This window comes from Solanum lycopersicum, chromosome 12 (assembly GCF_036512215.1).
Source record: "Solanum lycopersicum chromosome 12, SLM_r2.1".
In the NCBI taxonomy this organism is placed as follows: Eukaryota; Viridiplantae; Streptophyta; class Magnoliopsida; order Solanales; family Solanaceae; genus Solanum; species Solanum lycopersicum.
In genome coordinates, this window is record NC_090811.1 from 64715744 (window position 1) to 64738764 (window position 23021).

At 30.9% G+C, this 23021-nt stretch overlaps 1 protein-coding gene and 1 pseudogene across 2 annotated transcripts; both read left to right on the forward strand.

Annotated features, from left to right (window-relative positions):
* Nucleotides 1-6817: 6817 nt before the first annotated feature.
* On the forward strand, nt 6818-14383 carry LOC101260024 (cellulose synthase A catalytic subunit 2 [UDP-forming]). The gene is made up of 13 exons (XM_004252522.5): nt 6818-7468; nt 7852-8256; nt 8335-8431; nt 8510-8684; nt 10482-10748; nt 10831-11176; nt 11289-11426; nt 11517-11642; nt 11731-11943; nt 12084-12357; nt 12545-12741; nt 12826-13176; nt 13297-14383. The coding sequence occupies exons 1-13, from the start codon at nt 7388-7390 to the stop codon at nt 13876-13878; spliced, it is 3252 nt and encodes a 1083-aa protein (XP_004252570.1). The 5' UTR covers nt 6818-7387; the 3' UTR covers nt 13879-14383.
* Nucleotides 14384-19821: 5438 nt separating this feature from the next.
* LeHT-A (HT-A) lies at nt 19822-20920 on the forward strand (annotated as a pseudogene). The gene is given in 2 exon segments (NR_144373.1): nt 19822-19929; nt 20528-20920. The product of NR_144373.1 is annotated as an HT-A (transcript).
* Nucleotides 20921-23021: the final 2101 nt, after the last annotated feature.

Below are 23021 nucleotides of genomic sequence, written 5' to 3' on the forward strand. Positions count from 1 at the left end.
ATATATATATATATATATATTTATTTATTTTTTTTCCAATTTTTTTTTGATCGATGAGTTTCACCAACTCATTCTAAGTCATAACCAAACTATGTCGACTATTTCAAAGGCATATGTACCACGCTTTTCTTCATCAATATTTTTAATCAATCATATTTAGTTTTATTTTAAAATAATTCGCCACAATTATAATTTATATTCTTTGAATGAGCACATTATGATAAATATTTATAGGCATTAAATAAACTTTTCACCGTATAATAATTTACTAATCATACTATAAATCATATAAATCTTAACATTGTTATTATTATTATTAACTATTGTTGTTAATGTTGTTGGTTTTGACATATATACAAGTGTTTGGTATTTATTTTCTAAGTGTTTCGATAAGTAAAGAAAAGAAAGTATTTTTTTACGTAATTTAGTAAAATACTAGGAGAGACGGTAGAGTGGAAGTTGGGAGCGTTAGATCATGAGTCAATTGTCACTTGTAAAATTTGTTTTCCTTATTTTCATCCAGGAGGTCGGTTATTGTATTTAAAAATTTATTTTTATTAGAGTTTAGAGAAAATTATCGAATTTTATATAAGAAAAATTCAAATTATTTTCGTCAAAGATATTTTTATTCCTACCAAATCCAATTTTGAACATGGTTCCGATTTTCAAACAATATGTATACTTGATCATTTTAATTTTATAACTAAAAGATATCTTACATTTTGTTTTAATTTAAACATACGATACATGACATAAAAATCCTACATTTTATTGTACGATATATCACATAAATCGAAACGAAAAAAAAAAATTAAGCATAAGTAGCCAAATTTAGACAACTCAAGAGGTGTTGGTTGACACCTAATAAAACCAACACATCAAACATCACTCATAATTTCTCTTTTAAATGTCGGTAGTGGGCCCACAATAACATGCCACGTGGAATTTTGTCGGCATACCACGTTTGTAAACTTTGATTTTGGACCCTAAAGATATGACTATTCCACTTTTATCCCTTTTATTGTTTTTGTTTTTCTATGTCGTGTGATAATCAAATATTTTTCGATCGATTTATGATAGCGCGGTAAGTATTTTTCTTTTTTGATTTTAATTAAAAAAAATTTGTTTATGCTTTAGATGTATAAAATCATCTTGAATTTCTCGAAGTATTTTACTATTAAGAAAAAATTAACATATTTTAATTTATTTATAAATATTTCAAGAATTTACTTGATTTTCGAAATTACTTCTTAAAAAAAAGATAATATTTGATGTCGTTTTGATTCGTTTGTGCTTATTTCATGAATTTATAAGAATATTTTGAGATTTGATTGTACAAGTAGTATCTTGATTTTATTATGAATTTTTTCTGTGACTTGAATTAAATTAATTGAGCCTCAAATTAAATATCAATTTTCAAAATGAACTTGTTTTATATTAGATTATCATAATAATTTAAAAAAAAAAACACAATGATGAGAGGACTCTTATAATTAAATTTCAAAGAAAAATATCATTTGTATTATAAATAAACATATTATCATATTTTTAATATGGTTGATATACTCAGTTTCACAAAGAATGATCTAGTTTGACTTGACATGGAATTTAAGAAAATAAAGAAAATTTTTAATCATGTGGTTCTAAATTAAAGTTATGTCAAATGTATAAAACTGTCATTTAATTTTGTGGCATTAAACATGTCAAGTGAAAAGTTATTACCAAAAAAATAAAATCATTTCTTTTAAACATACTAAAAAAAATTATTATTTTTTAAACTAAAGAAATACTAATTTCTTTCTATTATATAGTTAACTAACTCGAAAATAGGAGGTTGAAGACTGTGGAGTTTTTTTTTTAACTCATACGAAATGATAATAAGGTAGGAAATTGTTAAAATAATTATTGTTTTTTTAAAAAAAGTAAATCCACAAAAATATAAAAAAAAATTATAATCTTAAATATGCTATATAAAAAATTTAATTATAAAGTATATATTAAATCGTCCAATTTTCACCGTCATGTTGTCCTCTTGATTGTTTGTACTAATTATATACTATTTTACTATGATTTGTTAATTTCTAATCATTATATAGTGTTAATATTCTTGATTAAGGGAATTGCTTTTTTGTTAATCACTCACGAAAATAATAAATAAGTCTTTTAATCCAATCAAAAATTGGCTGGCTGCTTTGACTATCTTTAATTACTACTTTTGGCAACTTTAGTTCACGTTACAAAAAATCTTAATAGTAAATTATAATTTATCTCTTTATAATTTTATGCTTCTTGAATATTTATATTAAGGTCTGACTAATGTAAATATTTATATTATAGGACTCAGTTTTAGAGCAATACTCCCAAAAAGATTTTTAACTCTTATTGTCCGATAACTTTCTTCTACCAATCCATTATTTTCTGACGTTATCAAGTCACTAAATCAATCGATTTAACGTTATATATAATTGAAGACGTCTATTAATTTTGATTCTCTATTTTTATTCTATATTTAGTAAAGTATATTTATCCTAGTTCTAGAAATGATGTTTATAGTTTGATACAATAATTGAATATAAGTTACATTTATATATATATTTGAATATCATATTTAATTAATGAATTAATTATTAATCTGAATTTCTTCTAAAGTAAATTAGTGTTTTAAAATAAAATCATATATTCAAAGACTTTATAAAAGTTCAAGAGAGATCATACTACATTCATATTTTAAAAAAAGTAGCATATTTATTTATTTATATAATAAGATACGAAAGTAATTATTATTATTTTAAAATAAAAAGCTATAGGATGGAAAGAGTGGAGGTTGTTGGACTAATTGCTAATTTTAAATTATTTTGCTAATTAGCTGTACGTAATAATGATCCTTATCTTGACAAATCAATTTCTAATAAGAAAAAACTTTTCTTTTTTAATGTAAAGTTTTTCAACAAAAAATCATAGTGACGTAATAATTACAACAATAAATCTAATTAACCATTTCTTAGAAACTAGATTACATAATTAATGGTCAAATTTTCTTTTGTTTGGATGCTTCGTATTATCTGAAAAAATTAATCAAAAATGGAAAAGCTTTTTGAAAACTAATTTTGGTAACCACAACAATAGTATATGAAAGTATTATTCTATTACCCATGATATAAAGATTATTTTCAATAAATTATCAACTAAAAATAAAAAAAAGAATTCAAAGCTTAGTAGCAAAGATTAAGAAAAATTTAAAATACTAATAAAATTGTAAGATACAAAAACAAATTAATAAAAATAAGGAGGCTATGTTTTATCATTATTACTTCTTCATATTAAGTGTTATGTTCTCGTTGAATTGAAGTTGTGTCTATGTGTCATGTCATATCCCTTTGTTCGAATTTATTTGTCATATTAAAGTTATCAAAAGTTAATTTAACTAATTTTTAAAGGTAAATTAGATCACATTAATTCGATATTTTAAACAAAAAAAATTAGATATTCTAAAACTATATGAAAAATACTATAAATTACAACTTTTTGGATATTAATATGATGAAAAAATATATCTTAAAATGTTAGTCAAATTTTTTATAATTTAACTCTAAAATAGAAACCATGACAAACAATATCGGACGAAGAAAGTATAATCATCTTCTCTCAATTCTTTCTCGTCCCACATAGCTATTTTCATTTCATTTAATTTATCTTACAGTTAATCTCTCACACTTTCTTACTAACACATTTATGCCCTTCCTCTTCACTTATTCGAACCATCTTCATTAATTTCACTTTCGTAACCTCTTATTCGCCTCTAAAATCACTCTGATCCCTTCTAATTCCATATAACTTCATTCCTAATAATAATGTCAAACATGGCTCTTCTATACTAACTCAAAGGTGCACTAATCCAACATAGTAACAAAACTTCATGAGGTAACAATTTATTTATACTTATATAAATATATCAAGTTGTTTTAAGTAATATCGCATGTAAACGCACCATAAATTTATATATTTTTCTTTATGAATAAAGTGGTTAGAACATGTTATTTTTAATATTTTTTTTATTTTCGTTAGAACATGTTTTTCAATGTCACATTCTAAGACTTTGACATTAATTTGCATGTTACTTTCAACAGTTTTTTAAAAAATGATTTTTTAAAACTTAAATAAACTAATAATGATATTAAATTTCTCAAGTATTTAATAAAATTTTTAATGCATAGATATACTGAATATAAATAAGAATTCCACTTAATATTTTGAATCAGACTCTAATTTAAAGACATATTGTGCTAGATGTAATGCAGACTAAATTACTATAATCTATCGAATTTAAGCTGTAAAAATATATCTTCTCATCATTTATTGTTCTTACTAATATATATTATTTTCAAAACTCTAAATTGAGATAAGTGATTAACCTAATGCATGTTGTTAATTAACCAAATATGTAAACATTAAAAAAAGTAGATCTATTCTTAAAAAATCAAAGTAAAATGCTTTAAACACAAAAAACAAATTCACCGATTGTGGAACGTAAATATTAATTATAGTTATCCAAAAACGAAAATTAATTATATTACTTTGATTTTATATATGTAAAATTATTACTTTGTTACAATATTTAACGGAGAAAACAGAGTATACCTAATTCTTATTTTTATTTTTAAAAATAATCTGAGGAGACATTTGAACATAATTTACTTGATTTTCAAAATCATTATTCAAAACAATGTTCTACTATATATTTGACTGACTTTCTACACATTCAAAACATAACTTCAATTTTTGAAAAACTTTATTTCAAATGCTATTTTTTTTTAAAAAAAATATTTTTATTTTTTATGTCGAAACTCTAGAAACTAAAAAAAACAAAATATTAGAAATAACAAATATAATAAACATAATAAGGCTCTAAAACTCGATAATTGCGCTCCATAATTATAACTCTATTTGCTATGGAAGTTGTAGTTTGCATATTTTTGTATGTTTATATATTTCACCTGCAAATATACAAATAGGGTAAGTACATACAAATTCTATATTTATACATTTATGATTTTTTCAGAACTCTAATTTTGTATTTCGCTTGTCAATATATAAACTTATTATGGATTTTTCATAAATCGTACTATATTATAAAATTCTGAAATTATACATTCAGAAACCAAATATACAAATTCTGAATTTATACTAATCAAATGAATTATACAAATTAAGCGAATAACAAAAATAAAAAAAAATAATTTTATTAAACTATAACTATAATATTTAATATAAGCTAAATATTTGGTATTCTCCATAATTTTTCCAATTAAATACAAATTTATGTACACTAGAATAAGTCAGTGAACAATTTAATATGGTAACCAAGAGATCTGGTGATTGAAAACAAATAAAAATAAAATTGAGAGGGACAAAGCTGGTGAAGAAGGATCCATATGGTCCACTTTGCTGTATTATTAGTAGCATATAATTTATTATATGAATTTAATTAAATAGAGCAAGCTGTGTTCTGAGTCTTTTGTTGTGAAAATATAGAGGGCATGTGGATGCATTTCTGTACACATGTTTAGTCTTTACTATATCCTACTATTTAATACCCCTTCCCTACCTTCACTCGGAACGGATTTAGGAGAAGACGAGGGTGTTTTTAATCTGAATCTTTAGATGGAAAAAATAAATGATTCATATATATAATTTTGAGATTTTAAGTTCAAGTACGAAATATTAATCTATTATTAAAAATCATAAATTCATCATTGTCTCACTTCAGACGAAAGTGTTCTCAATCTGAATCTCTCGATATCAAAATAATATGAGATTTTAAATTTAAATATCAAATTTTACTTTATTACTAAAAATCATGAACTCGTCACCGCCTCACTCCATCCCACCCCCACCCTCCTCTATAATATGATTTTCATATCACATGCCTGCATTGGCCTTTGAAGTGTTTACTTGCTAGTGTTATTCATATTCAATATGTTTGGATGGTTATTACTTATTGTATAGCGTGTATTTTTTTTTTGTCTTTCTGTTATTAAGTTTTATTGTATTGTTAAAGTTATAATCGTATAATGTTTTCTTTAAAAAATTTTATTTATTTGATTTTAACTTGATATATAATTTTAAAAATAAAATTAAAAATTGACAGTATAGTTCTAGTAGATAGTCAAAAATAGCTTTTGTATAAGAATTAACAATATAATTTTAATCGATCGCTAAAAATAAATGAATATAATATCAAAGTTTATTACAAAACTGTTTCAAAAAATTACTATCATTAATTCTTTATGAATATAGATATTCAAGCAGATCATGATTTAAGATATCTGAAATAATAATTTTTTAACGATTCACAATAATTTATAAGAAATTTCAAGAAGACATTTTTATTTCAAAATTAATTTTAGTTTGTCAATATGGAGTCTAAATGACTTCAAATATAATACCCTAACACTCTAATTATCAAATTTCAAACAATTTCTTATATGATTTCATCAATAGAAAATAATCCCTAGTAATACTCTTTCTCTCTCATTTGACTAAACAGAACCTTAAATACAGTAAAATAGATTAGACATCATAATCATCTTCATCATCATTAATTACATTTCCTTAAGTTTTGGTTACAAAATTACTAATGTCACTCTCATTATTAAAAAAGGCAAACTCAGCGGTTATGGTGCAGTACTGAAACTGCTTTACCCTCTATCAGAGATTTTAAATTTAAGTTTTGCATATGAAGAAAATTCTGTTAAAAATATCACTCAAAGATAGTTATACCATACACTATTTTAATTGAAACATCAATATGAACGTCGAACAAAAACAGTTCATTACAAACGTTATCCTCTCCCTTCACTCCCACCCCCACCAAGTTGGGTCCCACTTACACCCTCACCCCCCTCCCTCTATCATAGTCCCCCACCTCTTGCTCTTCTGTCTCTTGTGCATTACGCGTTGAACTTTCAAACATTTTTTTTCTTCCCATTTTACCCCTCTTTGTCTTTGTCAAATCCTTAGTTATTCAACTCTCATGTTAATTGATTCTGTGATCCATCCCCACTAACAACAGCTCAACATTGAGAGGAACCCATTATACATTAACTTGGGTTTCTCTCAAACAAGGAAAAGAATCTACCTACTACCCCTAACCCCACCCCACCCCACCCCACCCCCCACACATAAAAAGAATTAATTTTTCTACTAAATGTGTATTTGTACCTCATTTTCTGTCATTCTTTAAGTTAAAAGGGGAAAAGGGGTTGTTGTTTCTTGTATTGGGTGTTCAAGAACCCATTTTTCTTGATGTGTAGTGTAATGGGGTTTTGGGTATGTTGATAAGTGAAGTGGGTTTGTGTTTCTTGTATTGAAGTTGATTTTTTTGGTAATGGATACTAAAGGGAGACTTATTGCTGGTTCACATAATAGGAATGAGTTTGTTCTCATCAATGCTGATGAAGTTGGAAGAGTAAGTGCTATAAAAATCCAATCTTTTTTTCATTTTTAGTATATAATTGCACCTCCATAGTGAATTAATTCAAGAGATTTGAGGATCTGGTGTGACTTTTTGTGTCGGTGGTAATGTTCTTGACCTTTTTCAAGTTGCCTATTTTCTTTTTATGTGCTAAAGTTTACTTCTTTTTGTAAATCCCTTGTTTCCTCTTCTTTGTCTTGCTTTGTTATGACTAATGACTGTAAAAAATTGGATCTTTCAGCTCATGTTGATTTGTTGTAGTAATTTCCATTAGCTATTAGGTTATTGAAATGTTAAAATGTGGATGTGAATTCAAAGTATGGAACTTCTTGATCTGAGGAGTTCAATCTCTTGTTTTTGTTGTTGGTTGATGGCAGGTAACTTCTGTGAAAGAATTGAGTGGACAGATTTGCCAGATTTGTGGAGATGAGCTCGAAATAACGGTAGATGGGGAGCCATTTGTTGCTTGCAATGAATGTGCATTTCCTGTTTGCAGACCTTGCTATGAGTATGAAAGGAGAGAGGGGAATCAAGCTTGTCCTCAATGTAAAACTAGGTATAAGCGAATTAAAGGAAGTCCTCGAGTTGAAGGGGATGATGAAGAAGATGAATTTGATGATCTAGACAATGAGTTTGACCCTCATCAAACTGCTGAAGCTGCCCTTTCAGCTCGCCTTAACGTTGGCCGGGGTAATCCTAATGCTTCTGGATATGCTACCCCATCAGAGATGGATCCTGCTGCCCTTGGCACAGAGATCCCTCTTCTTACTTATGGTCAAGAGGTAACGATACAAGATTTGGTATGATGGTTTCATAATTTTGCTAGTTTTTACATAAATAATTAGTCTATTGTTTTGCAGGAGGATGGAATTTCAGCTGACAAACATGCTCTTATAGTCCCGCCATTTATGAGTCGTGGGAAGAGAGTTCATCCAGTCGCGGATTCCTCCATGTCTTGTAAGTTAAATCAGAATCTCTTGTTATAATTCTTTGACCAATTTGTGAACTCTAAGAGGCTTAATGTGGTGTTTGCAGTTCCTCCTCGCCCCATGGATCCTAAGAAAGACTTGGCTGTTTATGGGTATGGTAGTGTTGCATGGAAGGAAAGAATGGAAGACTGGAAGAAAAAACAGAACGATAAATTACTGATGATTAAGCACGAAGGAGGTGGTAACAATGATGGAGATGAGCTGGATCCTGACTTGCCCAAGTAGGTTCCTTTTTCTTTTATTCTGTTAATCTCTTAAGTGAGTCCCGATGATGATATGATTTGTTAATTGTTTGTTTTATTCTTGGCAATGGTAATTTGACTTAGCAAGTGCACACTGCTTTTAGCATTCTGAGTGATTGTGTGCCATAGACGGTAGCGGAGTTTGGAAATTTATTGAAGGGTGTCAAAATATGAAAAAGTAGACATATGTAAAAAGTAAGGGGGGGGGGGGGGGTAACATATAGTATTCATACATAAATCTTAAATTTTAATCTTGCTAAACATTGTGATTTTCCGACAAAGGGGTGTCAATTTACACCCCTTAGAATAGACAAAGAAATGTCATGGTGTCGGTAGTTTAGTATGCGGCCAAAGGGTCGGTATCACGTTTATCTTTTGAGGTCTTGCGCATAGAGACAACCTGTTTCTTAAGTCATGGAATTTGGGACCTTTCAAGGCGACATCTTAGCCTCTATCCAAGTTTTGGAATTTTCCAAAATTAGTTAATATTAGCACAAGTACATATATGGAAATAACAGCTGTTGTAAGTGGCGATAAAATTTAAAAATAACGGATGCGCCTCCATAGATGTTGGTTTGCTTGGATTGTTTGACGACTCGCTTGTACTTTCTTATTCGTCAAATCAAATCTCCACACTAGTGGACACTGGGACTTGTTCTGCTGGTCCCCACTCTTGTAGGAGGACCCAGGGTTGATTTGGACAAAAAATAAACCGGGTATATTTAACTTATTGTTTATTGGGCTTTGATCAAAAGCTATAATAAAGCGGATGCGAGTTGAAAATGGAAAAGGAAGGGCGTGTTTGGTTGAATGAAAATGTTTTCTGGAAAATGTTATCTTGGAAAACAAGTGGATTTCTTACTTATTTTTTAGGTTTTGGTAAGTAAGCAAAGATTTATTCCAAGAGCATTGTATATAATCTAGCTAAACACTATGGAGGTGAGATGGGATGTTATTCTCCGTATTTTTAAGGAACTTATTTTCCAAGAGAAAAAGTTTTAAAACATTATTGACCAACCAAACATAGGAAAAACAACCTTCAGTGAAAGAATGTTGTAGGATTTTAATTTCATTATTTTAGTTAGATTAGTAAGAGAAAAGGAATAAAGGAGAAGAAATGGAAAGCATGATATGCAAATATAGATTCTGCTACTGGATAAATTCATACCTTGTTGTTTTTCCTTGATTCCCCTTTATAGGCTGCACTTTCCCTGTAGAAAAAAATTCCTGCTAATTTGATACTATGAACCAAACATTCTTCAAGAAATGCATATTACTAAATAAAATAGGAATTACTAATCGATATTCTAGAATCCTTGTATTATAATCTGTGCGGAATGGTCAATGTAATAGGATAAAAACATGGGAGATCAGGGTAAACACTAAGTGAATTTTTCCCATTTGCTTAAAGCCTTGTTGGACAGAGTGATAAAGTATCTTTGTTGTTGGGATGATCAGGTACCTGGTGAAATGGTCGAGGTGTCTACAAGCTAGCTTTGACATCGATTCTTAAAAAAATAAAATACACATTTTACACGAGCTTTTTGATAAACTATCCATTGGAGCCCTTTGAAATAGGCAAAAATCATGCATTGTGGGGACATCCACTTTCTCCCTCTCAATATCTTGTCTTCTCTAATTGTTCTTTGAGTTCTAAATGTTCCATGCTCATTTGTTCTAGTGAGGACCTTTTATATTCTAAATGTTGTTTAGTGCTTTATTTGTATGTTTTTTGAAATCCTGAGATTTATCTTTCTTCCTATAACCACGTTGCAGGATGGATGAAGGCAGACAACCACTTTCCAGAAAGAAGCCTATTGCTTCTAGCAAGCTAAGCCCATACAGATTAGTCATTTTACTTCGACTTGTAATTCTTGGGCTCTTTTTCCACTATAGAATAATGCATCCTGTCCATGATGCTTATGGATTGTGGTTGACATCTATTATATGTGAAATATGGTTTGCCGTATCCTGGATATTCGATCAGTTTCCAAAATGGGTTCCTATTCAGCGAGAGACATACCTAGATAGGTTATCACTGAGGTAAACATTTTTTTATGGCATGCAACTTGTAAATCAATGTCTCAATCGTCCTAACCTGTTCTCTGCTGTATATTTTTCTCAGGTATGAGAAAGAAGGGAAGCCTTCTGAGTTGGCCCATATTGACGTTTTTGTTAGTACAGTGGATCCTTTGAAAGAGCCTCCACTTATTACTGCAAATACTGTTCTCTCCATTCTTGCTGTGGATTATCCGGTGGATAAGGTTTCATGCTATGTCTCTGATGATGGTGCTGCCATGCTTACTTTTGAGGCACTCTCTGAAACATCCGAGTTTGCAAGGAAATGGGTCCCATTTTGCAAGAAATTCAGTATAGAGCCTCGAGCCCCGGAGTGGTATTTTGCTCAGAAGGTTGATTATTTGAAGAACACAGTAGATCCATCATTTGTGAGGGAACGCCGTGCCATGAAGGTGTGCAAGTCATTTAAATTTTTTTTCTGCTTCCTCGTTTTCCAGGTGTATGGATATGATTGTTTAATTACTATTGGTGGAGACATAAACTTGGTACCATTTTTTGGTGCAGAGAGACTATGAAGAATTTAAGGTTCGGATAAATGGATTGGTTTCCATTGCACAAAAGGTTCCTGAGGATGGTTGGACCATGCAAGACGGAACTCCTTGGCCAGGAAACAATGTTAGGGATCATCCAGGAATGATTCAGGTTTTGTTTGCTCTCCTTCATAAACCAATTTCAAGGGGAAAATTTAAGATTATAAAATTGTGATTTAACCTGTTTCATTTCTTTACGCAGGTCTTTCTAGGCCATGATGGTGTCCGTGATATTGAAGGGAAGGTACTTCCTCGCCTTATTTATGTTTCTCGTGAGAAGAGGCCAGGATTTGATCACCACAAAAAGGCTGGTGCCATGAATGCTTTGGTAAGCCGCCTTCCATTTTCTTCCTTTTTCCTGAAAATATAGCCTTAGTTTAAATCCTATTGACTCACTTTGAAACTTGTGATTGTAGATGCGGGTTTCAGCGGTCATCTCAAATGCTCCTTATTTACTCAATGTGGATTGTGATCACTATATAAATAACAGTAAAGCACTGCGAGAATCTATGTGCTTTATGATGGATCCCACTTCAGGAAAGAAAATATGCTACGTACAATTTCCTCAGAGATTTGATGGCATTGATCGACATGATAGATACTCAAATCGCAATGTGGTCTTCTTTGATGTGCGTAAAATGCCTTTTAGTTATTTTGTTATGCAGTGTTCCACAGATCCATACCTTATTATCTGTTTATGCTTGTGCGTATGGATATGATATGCATCCTTAGCTACCTTACTGAAGCTCATTTTATGCTTTTGGGACAGATAAACATGAAAGGACTTGATGGGATCCAGGGTCCAATTTATGTGGGAACTGGATGCGTCTTCAGGAGGCAAGCACTTTATGGATATGATGCTCCAAAGAAGGCAAAACCTCCAGGAAAAACATGCAATTGTTGGCCGAACTGGTGTTGCTTTTGTTGTAAAGCGCGAAAGAAGCATAAGAAGGGGAAAACGACCAAGGATAAAAAGAAGATAAAAGGAAAGGATGCTTCAACTCAGGTTCATGCTCTTGAGAATATCGAGGAAGGAATTGAAGGTAAGAAAGAAGAACTTTGATAGTTGATTTTGGAGTGATTTTCTACTTGCATATTGTGGTAGTAACTATTATCATTACAAAATAACTTCCTCTTTGCTTACTTCTATAGATGATATTCCCTTGTTCATGCTAGAGCTTTTTGAGATGTATGTATTTGTATCTTTTGCTAACCATCTATGTGATACAGGAATTGATAGCGAAAAAGCTTCCATCATGCCGCAAATAAAACTCGAGAAGAAATTTGGACAATCACCAGTATTTGTTGCTTCAACACTTCTAGAAGACGGTGGTGTTCCTCCAGGAGCATCGTCAGCATCTCTCCTGAAAGAAGCCATCCATGTAATTAGTTGTGGTTATGAAGACAAAACAGAATGGGGTAAAGAGGTAAACAGACTGCTTAATTTCTAACCTTTTTAGATTTGCTTGCATTTTCTGTTTGGGCTCTCATTTCATGTTTACTTTAATCAGGTTGGATGGATTTATGGATCGGTTACTGAAGATATCTTAACTGGGTTCAAGATGCACTGCCATGGTTGGAGGTCTGTGTATTGTATCCCCAAAAGGCCTGCATTCAAAGGGTCCGCTCCTATCAATCTTTCAGATCGTTTGCATCAGGTTCTGCGGTGGGCCTTGGGATCCGTTGAGATTTTCTTTAGTAGACATTGTCCCATTTGGTATGGATATGGATGTGGTCTTAAACCATTGGAGCGGTTTTCGTACATAAACTCAATTGTCTATCCATTGACCGCCCTCCCTCTGATTGCATATTGTACATTGCCAGCCATCTGTTTGCTTACTGGGAAATTCATTGTTCCTGAGGTAAGGCTTCCCCTCTATCCGTAAATGTTATTAACTTCTTTGATCATAAACAAAACATTATAAACTTCTATTATCAACTCATATCGTGGACTTTTTTTGACTATATCTTACTGTCTGCAGCTTACCAACTATGCTAGCCTTGTATTCATGGCCCTTTTTATATCAATTGCTGCCACTACTATTCTGGAGATACGATGGGGAGGTGTTAGCCTCGAGGACATGTGGAGAAATGAGCAATTTTGGGTTATTGGTGGTGTTTCATCCCATTTCTTTGCTCTTCTCCAAGGTCTTTTTAAAGTTTTGGCTGGTGTCAACACTAGCTTCACCGTCACATCAAAAGCAGCAGATGACGGGGAGTTTTCTGAGCTTTACGTCTTCAAGTGGACATCCTTGTTGATTCCCCCATTGACCTTGTTGATTATGAACATCATTGGAGTTGTCGTTGGAGTTTCAGATGCAATCAATAACGGGTATGAGTCATGGGGTCCTTTATTCGGAAAGCTTTTCTTCGCCTTATGGGTCATTGTTCATTTGTACCCCTTCCTCAAAGGTATGATGGGGAGACAAAGCAACGTTCCCACTATCATTATTGTGTGGTCTATCCTTCTAGCTTCTATCCTTTCGTTATTGTGGGTCCGAATCAACCCATTCTTGTCAAAAGGTGGACTCTCGTTAGAAGTATGTGGGTTGGATTGCGACTAAGAAGACACAAAATAGAGACACATAAATGTATATGAGAACGGAAAGTTCATATCGTGGGGAGAACTTTAAGTTCATTCCCCTAACTCTGTTGTTTGATCAACGATGAATATGAGGAAGAGCATGTGATGGTTTTGTATAGATTATAAAATGCAGGTAGCAGCAGCAGCAGCAGACACATTGATATTCGTTTTGCAAAGTGTTTCTTGATTCTTTTTCGATACGTTTTTTTTGGGATTTGTGGCCTGCATTCTGTGGAGTTTCAATATCTGCAATCCCAATAGAACATAAGATTATTTGTCATAAGTTATATCCCCTTCTCAATAAGGGATTTTCACACTGAAAGCAAGTGTGTTATTGATTTCTGATGTTTCATTCTGTATGTTGTAGTTGATGGTCTGAACTGGTAAAATCTGTTTGTTTATCAACTTTGGTATTAGTTAGTAGTTGCCTATGAAGTTGCAATTTGATTTTCAGAAATGTTAATGTTTTTGTACTGTTCATTCAATTTTTGCTACTTGCATTTGAATGCTGCTGCTCTAATAAGTCTAGTTATCATACTGATACTGTGTTGGACTTTATTTGCTTCTTACCATACATAGATTTTTCTTTTCGAGTATAGTCCTTTTCTGGTAGGAAGACTATAAATATAGGTTCGTCCTTTTTTCATAGGAAAAGTTTTAGACTCAACATTCACAACGTAATCCACCTTGTATTTCGATTGAATTAGTTGAACTTGTTTCTCTCTATAATTTGTTTTTTCATATTTATATTGGATTGCTCATCTCCTTTGTGTGGATGTAGGTCGATTGACCGAATAACGTTAAATCTGTCACTTTGGTATATTTTTTGGTTGTTTCTTACAAGAAAGAGGTTTGTTGAGCTAGTTTTCGCATTACACCTCAATTAAAAGTTCTATAGATAATTGCAACGACTCCAGAGTGAAGTAAAATAAAAAGAGTAAAGGGAGAGTCACGAATCTCGTGTGATAAGATATTTGGTATACGACAATAACATAGTGAGAATGATGTAATCGGACAATTAAAAATTCTATAGATAATTATAACGATTCAAGAGCGAAGTTAAAAAAAAAAAGACTAAAGGGAGAGTCAGAAATCTCGTGTGGTAAGTGCCGCTCACTGCATCAAGAGGATGCTGCGTTTGCACATTGCAAAAAATCTCATCATTCTTTCCCCCAAAAAATCAAAAAAATAAAAATCATAAACACAAAATTAAAATATATTTCTTCCCAAAAAATAATAATATAAGAAGATATAAAAAGAATTTTTGAAGAACAAGTATAGCCAAATTATTTGACAGCGATTGCTAATACTTAGCTAGCGATTGCTAATACTTAGCTAGCGTTTGGCTATAAATTTTCAAATATTCTTGGTAAATATTATTTGAATGAAAATTTGGGTGAAATTTTACCATGTGTTTGGCCATAGGATTTGAGAAATATATTTCACCTTTTTAGAAAAATATGATTTATACCCATAAGTTTTAAAAACTATTAAAACTAACTATAAGTTTGTATTACCAGTCAATTGGATGTTCGTTACAACAATAACAAATAGTTTTCATCACACTAGAGCAATGTGGTAATTTGGACCGAGTGCAACAAGTATCATTCCATACATCGTGAAGTAGATGAAACACATGATTTTATTACCTTGAGTTAATTTTTCATCATTTTCATCAACAATCATATCATTATTTAATATTCACTAAATATTTCATCACCATTTTGGTGTTCACGTAAAAAAATTTATGTAATACAACACAAACAACTACTATAGAGGGTATTTTTGTAAAAGATAAAAGTTTGGGGTAAAGTTTTAATTTTCAGAAGATCCCAAATAATGAGATTTGGCCCAAATACTAGAAAAAACTAGTTGGGAATTTGGGATATTTGCTAAATAATGAAAAATTGTATGGACAAACATTATTTGCTAAGTTTTTCCCCAAATATTATTTGGGAAATCTATGGCCAAACGGGTCCTTAGTGTGGAAGTCCCTTTTTATAATTTTACTTTGTGTTTGCCCTAAAACACTTATTTATAGGGCAACTTTCACATATAGCAAACAAAAAATTGATATTTGTATGCTATACAAAGTTTTGCATAATTGCGCTCCATAGCAAACTGTAACGACCTGTTAGTCGTTTTGAGCAGTAGAGTTTATTTCTGGTAATAACTGTCTGGGTCGACGGATCTCACGACGGACCGTCATGGGCACGACGGACCGTCGAGGGTGTCTCGTTCCAAAACACTTAGAATTCTGAAAAATTAAGTACTGAGAAAAACTCTCTGAACTTCGCGACGGAAGAGCAGGACGGACCGTCGTAGGCACGACGGACCGTCACAGGGTCTTAAATAAAAATTAAGTCTCTGAACTCTGTAACGACTCAGCAGGACCGACCGTCGCAGCCACGACGGCCCGTCACAGACTGCGTAACCCTGACCGGGTCGGATTTCTGTTAAAAGTTTTAAGAGGCGTTTTGGACTATTCCTGCTTATAAGTATAAAGTTAGGGGTTTAATGTTAATAATTCAATTACTTGGGGGGTTAAAGGAGATAACCTTGATTTAATTAGTGGGTTACTTTTACCATCTTTTATACTTAATTATATGGTAATTAGGGTAAAAGAAAAAGAGTTTGGATAAGGAAAAAGAAGGAAAGAGACAGAAAGAGAGGGAGGACGATCGAGAGAAGAGAGAAACGAAGAGGAAAGCAAAGGTTTTGGGGGATAGCTTGCTTGATCGCGAATTCTTCGGTGGAGGTAGGCTATGGTTTTATGCTATTTCATAGTAAACTCTTAATAGCGAATGATATGTATTGGGTAGTATTGTAAACCCTTCTATATGCTTAATTGTGTGCTTGCATGATGTGATTATATAATTGTGATAAAATAAGCATGATGAGGCTGTTGAATCTTAAACCTTTAAAAACCTCTTTGTTAATGATGATGCCTTGATATAAAAGAAGGCTTGATGAACTAAAAGAATGAGGTTAGAGGATCGGGTGTCACGTTCCGGCACCAGGATAGTATTAATGGATCGGGTGTCACGTTCCGGCACCAGGATAGTATTAATGGATCGGGTGTCACGTTCCGACACAAGGATAGTATAAATGGATCGGGTGTCACGTTCCGGCACCAGGATAGTATTAATGGATCGGGTGTCACGTTCCGGCACCAGGATAGTATTAATGGATCGGGTGTCACATTCCGACACTAGGATAGTATTAATGGATCGGGTGTCACGTTCCGACATCAGGATAGTATTAATAGATCGGGTGTCACGTTCCGGCACCAGGATAGTATTAATGGATCGGGTGTCACGTTCCGACACCAAGATAGTAAAGAGAATGAATCTTGAATTATGTTAATATACTCAAATTAATGAATCTATTTCCCAAATGAGTATGGTATGGAGGCTTGAGTCCTCATGAGTGTACTTGGCGTTATTATCAATGATTTTTGTACTGTTTGCTGCTACCTGTTGAGTATGTAGTTGATTTTATGATATTATCTGATATATATTGCTTTCTATTTTGAGTTGGCCGATGATAACTGTTTGCTGCTACCTGTTGAGTATGTAGTTGATTTTATGATATTATCTGATATATATTGCTTTCTATTTTGAGTTGGCCGATGATATCTACTCAGTACTCGTGTTTTGTACTGACCCCTACTTGTATGTTTTCTCTTTGTTATTTGTGGAGTGAGCAAACGTACCGTCGTCTTCAACTCAACCGTAACTCTAGCCACTCTTCATCACGTCAGATTTCAGGGTTAGCTAATGTTTCTAGCTTGGACTGGATCTTCTTCTTCACGCCTTGATGCCTTGAAGTTCTGGCATGGACTAGCTGTTTAGTTATTTTAGCTTCTTAGATACTCTTAGATTTAATAACTTGAGGATAGAATGTTCTTGTGATGATGACTTCCAGATTTTGGGGATAATGATAAGTTTTGAGTTTAAAAAGTTATTTATTGGTTATATTATTGAGTTTTAAGTCTTCCGCATTTTATTCTGTTTATTATGGTTGAAATGTTGGGGTTTAGATTGGTTGGTTCACTCACATAGGAGGGTAAGTGTGGGTGCCACTCGCAGCTCGTTTTGGGTCGTGACACAGACATAAAACTGTATAATTCGCTATACATATACAATTGTATAATTCGCTGGGCTAAATTGTATAATTCGCTGGCCTATTTCGCTACAATTGTATAATTCGCTATCCTATTTCACTGCGGTTGTATAATTTACAATTGTATAATTCGCTGCCTATTTCGATGCAATATTTTTATAAAATTTGCATACAGTTGAATCGAATTAAAATATATGTATATTGCATAATTATAAGTGTATAGCAAGAAGATATATATTTTTCTCTCGCTCTATACAAAAACAGAAACACAATATATACACTTGTGTTGTATAAAGCTAGAGAAAATTGTATTTCACTGCAATTGTATAATTAATTGGCCTTTTTCTCTGCAATATTTGAAGTAAAATGTTTGTAAATTGTATAATTAAGTGTATAACACGAAGATATATATTTTTGCATGTGTATATACAATTTTCTCTCGTTTTATACAAAACGAAAAATAAAATTTATACACTTCTGTGTATAAAGCGAGAGAGGCAAACGAGAATGGAGAGCGGCGAGCGAGATTTTTAGGAGAGATACATTTGGCAAACTTTAGCTAACGTTTGCTATGGAACACAATTAAATCAAACCCTAGCTACTCCATTTATTTTAGGTTATTAGTTTGCTATTATATACAATTTTTCCTTATTTATATTCATGAAAATTATTATAAAAGCCATTCTAAATTTTGTTTAAGAAAAAAAAATCAAGTTCTCCCCCTTAATTTTAAACAATAGCCTTTTTCTCTCCATTATTATATGTGGTATTAATTTTCGTCAATATTTTCAATCCTCCATTTATGTAATAAAATTAGCCCAAAATGTATAACATAAACATGATATATGTAATATTATGTATATATCTTAACGTGTGACTCAGTGTAAAGTATTTTAGTTGAGCAGTTAAATGTGTAACTTCTCTTTAAAAAATTAGTATATACACAAAAATATCAAATATACCCCTCTACTTCATTTTGTTGAGCCTTATTATTTAGTCAGCGTGACACACCTAAATTTCCTATAATCAATGCACAAGGCTTCGTGCGACTGGAGCAACCTTTGTTGGTGTTCGACTTTGTTCACCCTTTCAGTTAAATATTTCGCTTTTTTTCTCGAGGAGAGTCGAGATTCAAAATATATGTGGGCCTTCATCGCCTAAAGAAGATCTATCCAAAAATCGTTAATTATACAATTCGTCTATTTTTACCCTCTCAGACTTAGCATATATACATTCTTCCATCAATAGTGGCGGATCCAGGATTTAAAGGTTGTGGATGCTCACTTCCTTTAACATAAACTTGTTAGCAATCACAAACGGTAAATGTATACAAACGGTAAATGCCTTTGTTCTATGGGTGCTCATTTAAGTTATAATAACATATATATCATATTTTCTATATATCTATACAAAAAATTTCGAAAATCAACGAGTGCTCGAGCACCCGCGTTTGGTTTACTGGGTCCGCCTCTGCCATCAATGATATTGCCAAGATGAGCTAAAGTAAATTTACTCATAAAAATTGCACAGTATAAAATACTAGAGACTAATAGACATTTTTTTTAAAAAAAAAAAAAAAAACTAATAGCTAGACATTTGTTCATCAATTAAAACACATAAAATGGGGGGAAAAAGATTAACAAATTTAAAGAGTTGGCAACTAAGTTATGGGGCAATTTATCATGTGGAGTTTCACTACTTTAATAAAAATAGTTTGGTAAGCCAATTCTTTTTAAAAGTATTATTTCACTATAAATAGAAGAGAAATGCATATTTATTTGATCATCCACAAATTAAATATCAACAAAATCTTACAAAATGGCATTCAAGGCAAATATTTTGCTTATATTTTCTTTGGTTCTTATGATTATATCATCAGAGGTTATTGCAAGGGAAATGGTTGAGGGTAAGTTGTTCTAATTGTAGTTTTAAGTACTAATTACAAATTTCATATGACAAATTAAATTAAGTGCATAATGGGGTATGGTCAAAAAGAAAACTTTTACTTCATGAAATATCTTAGTTTTACCCTTTGTTTTATAGCTTTGTTATTAGCAAATCGTCTCATATTATCTTTAATCTTATAAGTAAATTAAAAGTCAATGAGTAATTTTGAACTTTTCTTTTACGAAGTATTGTAATATGTAAAACTCAACGTCTATATTGAAGCTCACTTAAATTTTAAAATTAAGAGCAAATATAAGAGAATTTACTAGTGTAAAACTATATAAAATAGACCCAAAATATAATTAAGGGTAAAATTAAGAAATCTTATATAGTAGCATTAGTTGACTTGTCTAAGTAACCATTGATCCCACATGAAAAAGGTGGTATATTTTTTGACTATATAGAGAAAAAAAGAAAATTATAATAATTACTATTAAAATTAACATGGAAGAATTAAGAAAATGTTATGAACTTAATTATTATATTTTGATTTTTGAATATATTTTATTTTTTCTGTTCTCTCACAAAATTGTTTATACACATGAATTTTGATGCAGCAAATCAAGTTCAAAATACATTTGAATTGGACAATCCGACGCTCCAGAAAAAAGGTGGTGGTGGAAAAGGCGGGGATCATTATTTCCTAATATAGCGCGTTTGGGTTGCAGTTGCCCAAAAAAAGATAATAATAATAACAATAATAATAATAATAATAATAACAATAACGATGACGATGATGACGATGACAGTTTCATTGGTAATGTTTGTAAAGCCATGTGTTGTTAGAGAAACAAAAGATATATCATTTTCTTCCCATCCGCTGCTCAATATTATATGGTTATGTAATAATAATAATAATATGAGATTGGTTGAATAAAGGAAAAGTTTGTATTATATATCGTTATGTTAATTTCACTTTTGTAATAATAATATGAGTGATCTGAGTCAAATTCAAACTTTAAAATTTATAATTAAACAAAATATTGAAATACAGTTTTTATTATTATAGTTTTCTTCCTTTCAAATCTTTCTTGTGAAAATTATATAGCTATCCTAATTGATGAAATGCTCGAGCAAATCAATTTTTGTTTCACTAATTTTTTTTAATTATGTCGATTCAACCGTTAATGTTTAAACCTTATTCATTTAACATTTAACACAAATTGATCCATGAAATATCATGTGATTTTTTTTCTTCAAAAAGTCATTTTAAAAATTTAATATGTTATAGATTCTGATAATAAAGAATAATAATAATTCTTTTAAGTAATAAAAGATTATAAAAAAAAAAGCAATTAAAAATTAATAAGAATTAAACGCGTTTGTTTTGATCCACTTTTTAGCTCAAGAAATTTTTCGGTAAATTATTAACCCACTTATTTATTAACTCAACGAATTTTGATCGGCTCACAGTCCTATCCACCCGCTAATTTGTCATCCGTACATAAAACTAATAGGGAAAACATACTGAATAAAATGCTAATTTGAAAGACTGAAGTGAAATTTTGTAATTAGTTTGTTAATTAAATAGGTTTAAGTGTATACATTAATGACGTAAAAGTGTCTTTTATAAAACTGACTCATTTAAAAGATGAGTAATTATAATTTCAAAGAAGCGCAAATAAAATAAAATATATTTGGACAATCAATCACTTATTATATAATGACATATAATTTGTTAATAAAATATAATTTGTTTAAGTAAATATATATACACACACAAGAGTTAAAAATTCTAATAATTGATTTAATATTAAATTTAATTAATCAAATTCTTAATACAAATACTAAGCAAAAGTTAATTAAAAAATGAATTAAGAGTTGGCGTGAAAAGAAAAATAATGAGCTTAAAATGTCATTTATAAAATTTAACTATTATACTTGCAATAGAAAAGTAATCATTAATCTGATTTTTGAAAAAAAGAAAAAGATAATTTGATCAATCAAAACATATAAGAAAATTATACAAAAATTTTCCTCGATACCATGAATAATACTAATAATAATATTCTTAATTGATTTTATATTGTTATTATATATTAGTAGAAACTAATGGACATTTGTCCATCAAGTTAACAAAGATAATAATATAATACTATTTTTCATTGAATAGGGATTTTTCTAAGACAGATTTAAATAGTTGGCAGCTAAATTATGGGGCAATTCATCGTGTGGAGTTTCACTATTTTGTTTAAAAAGTTAGGTAATTAAACCAATCTTTTTAATTTTAAAAGTCTATAAATATGAGAGTAATTTTTTTTTTATCAACAAATTAAATATCAACAAACTCATACAAAATGGCATTCAATGCAAATATTTTGCTCATGTTTTCTTTGGTTCTTATGATTATATCATCAGAAGCTATTGCAAGGGATATAGTTGAGCCTTCATTTCCATTGCTTGAGGGTAATTAAGTTGTTTTTCAATTTTAGTTTTTCTATATTTAATTTTTGAACATATATATATATTTTTTTGTTATCGATTTAATAGAGTTGTACGTGTTGGTGTAGCAAATGAAATCCATAATACAGAGCTGAACACTCCAAAAAAAAGATGGTGGTGGTGAAGGTGGAAAATGGCCGGGATGGATTTTTGATACAGTCTGTTCACGTTGCCCTTGTCCAAGCAAAAAAAATAATAATAACAACAACAATAATGATGACGATGATCTCATTACTAATGTTTGTAAAGCCGCTTGTTGTTAGAAGCAAAAGAATCATAAGATCATTTTCTTCTGATCGATAACAAAATATTATATAATTTTTTGTAATAATATGAAATTGGTTGAATAAAGGAAAAGTTTAAATTATATATCCTCCTGATGTTAATTTTCACTTTGTTTGGTTATAATAATACAAGCTGTTATAAAAGAAATTGTACGTGAAAGTAAATAAGAAATATACATGCTTTCAGTTTCTCCATATAAAACATATCCCACCCACGTCTTAGTGGGAAAAAAGTTTTTGTCTCACGTATAGTTTAAAAGCAAAAAGAGTAGAATTCATTCGAGAGAGCTTGGTGTTCTTAAGAATGGTTCAGGTGGGGATTCTT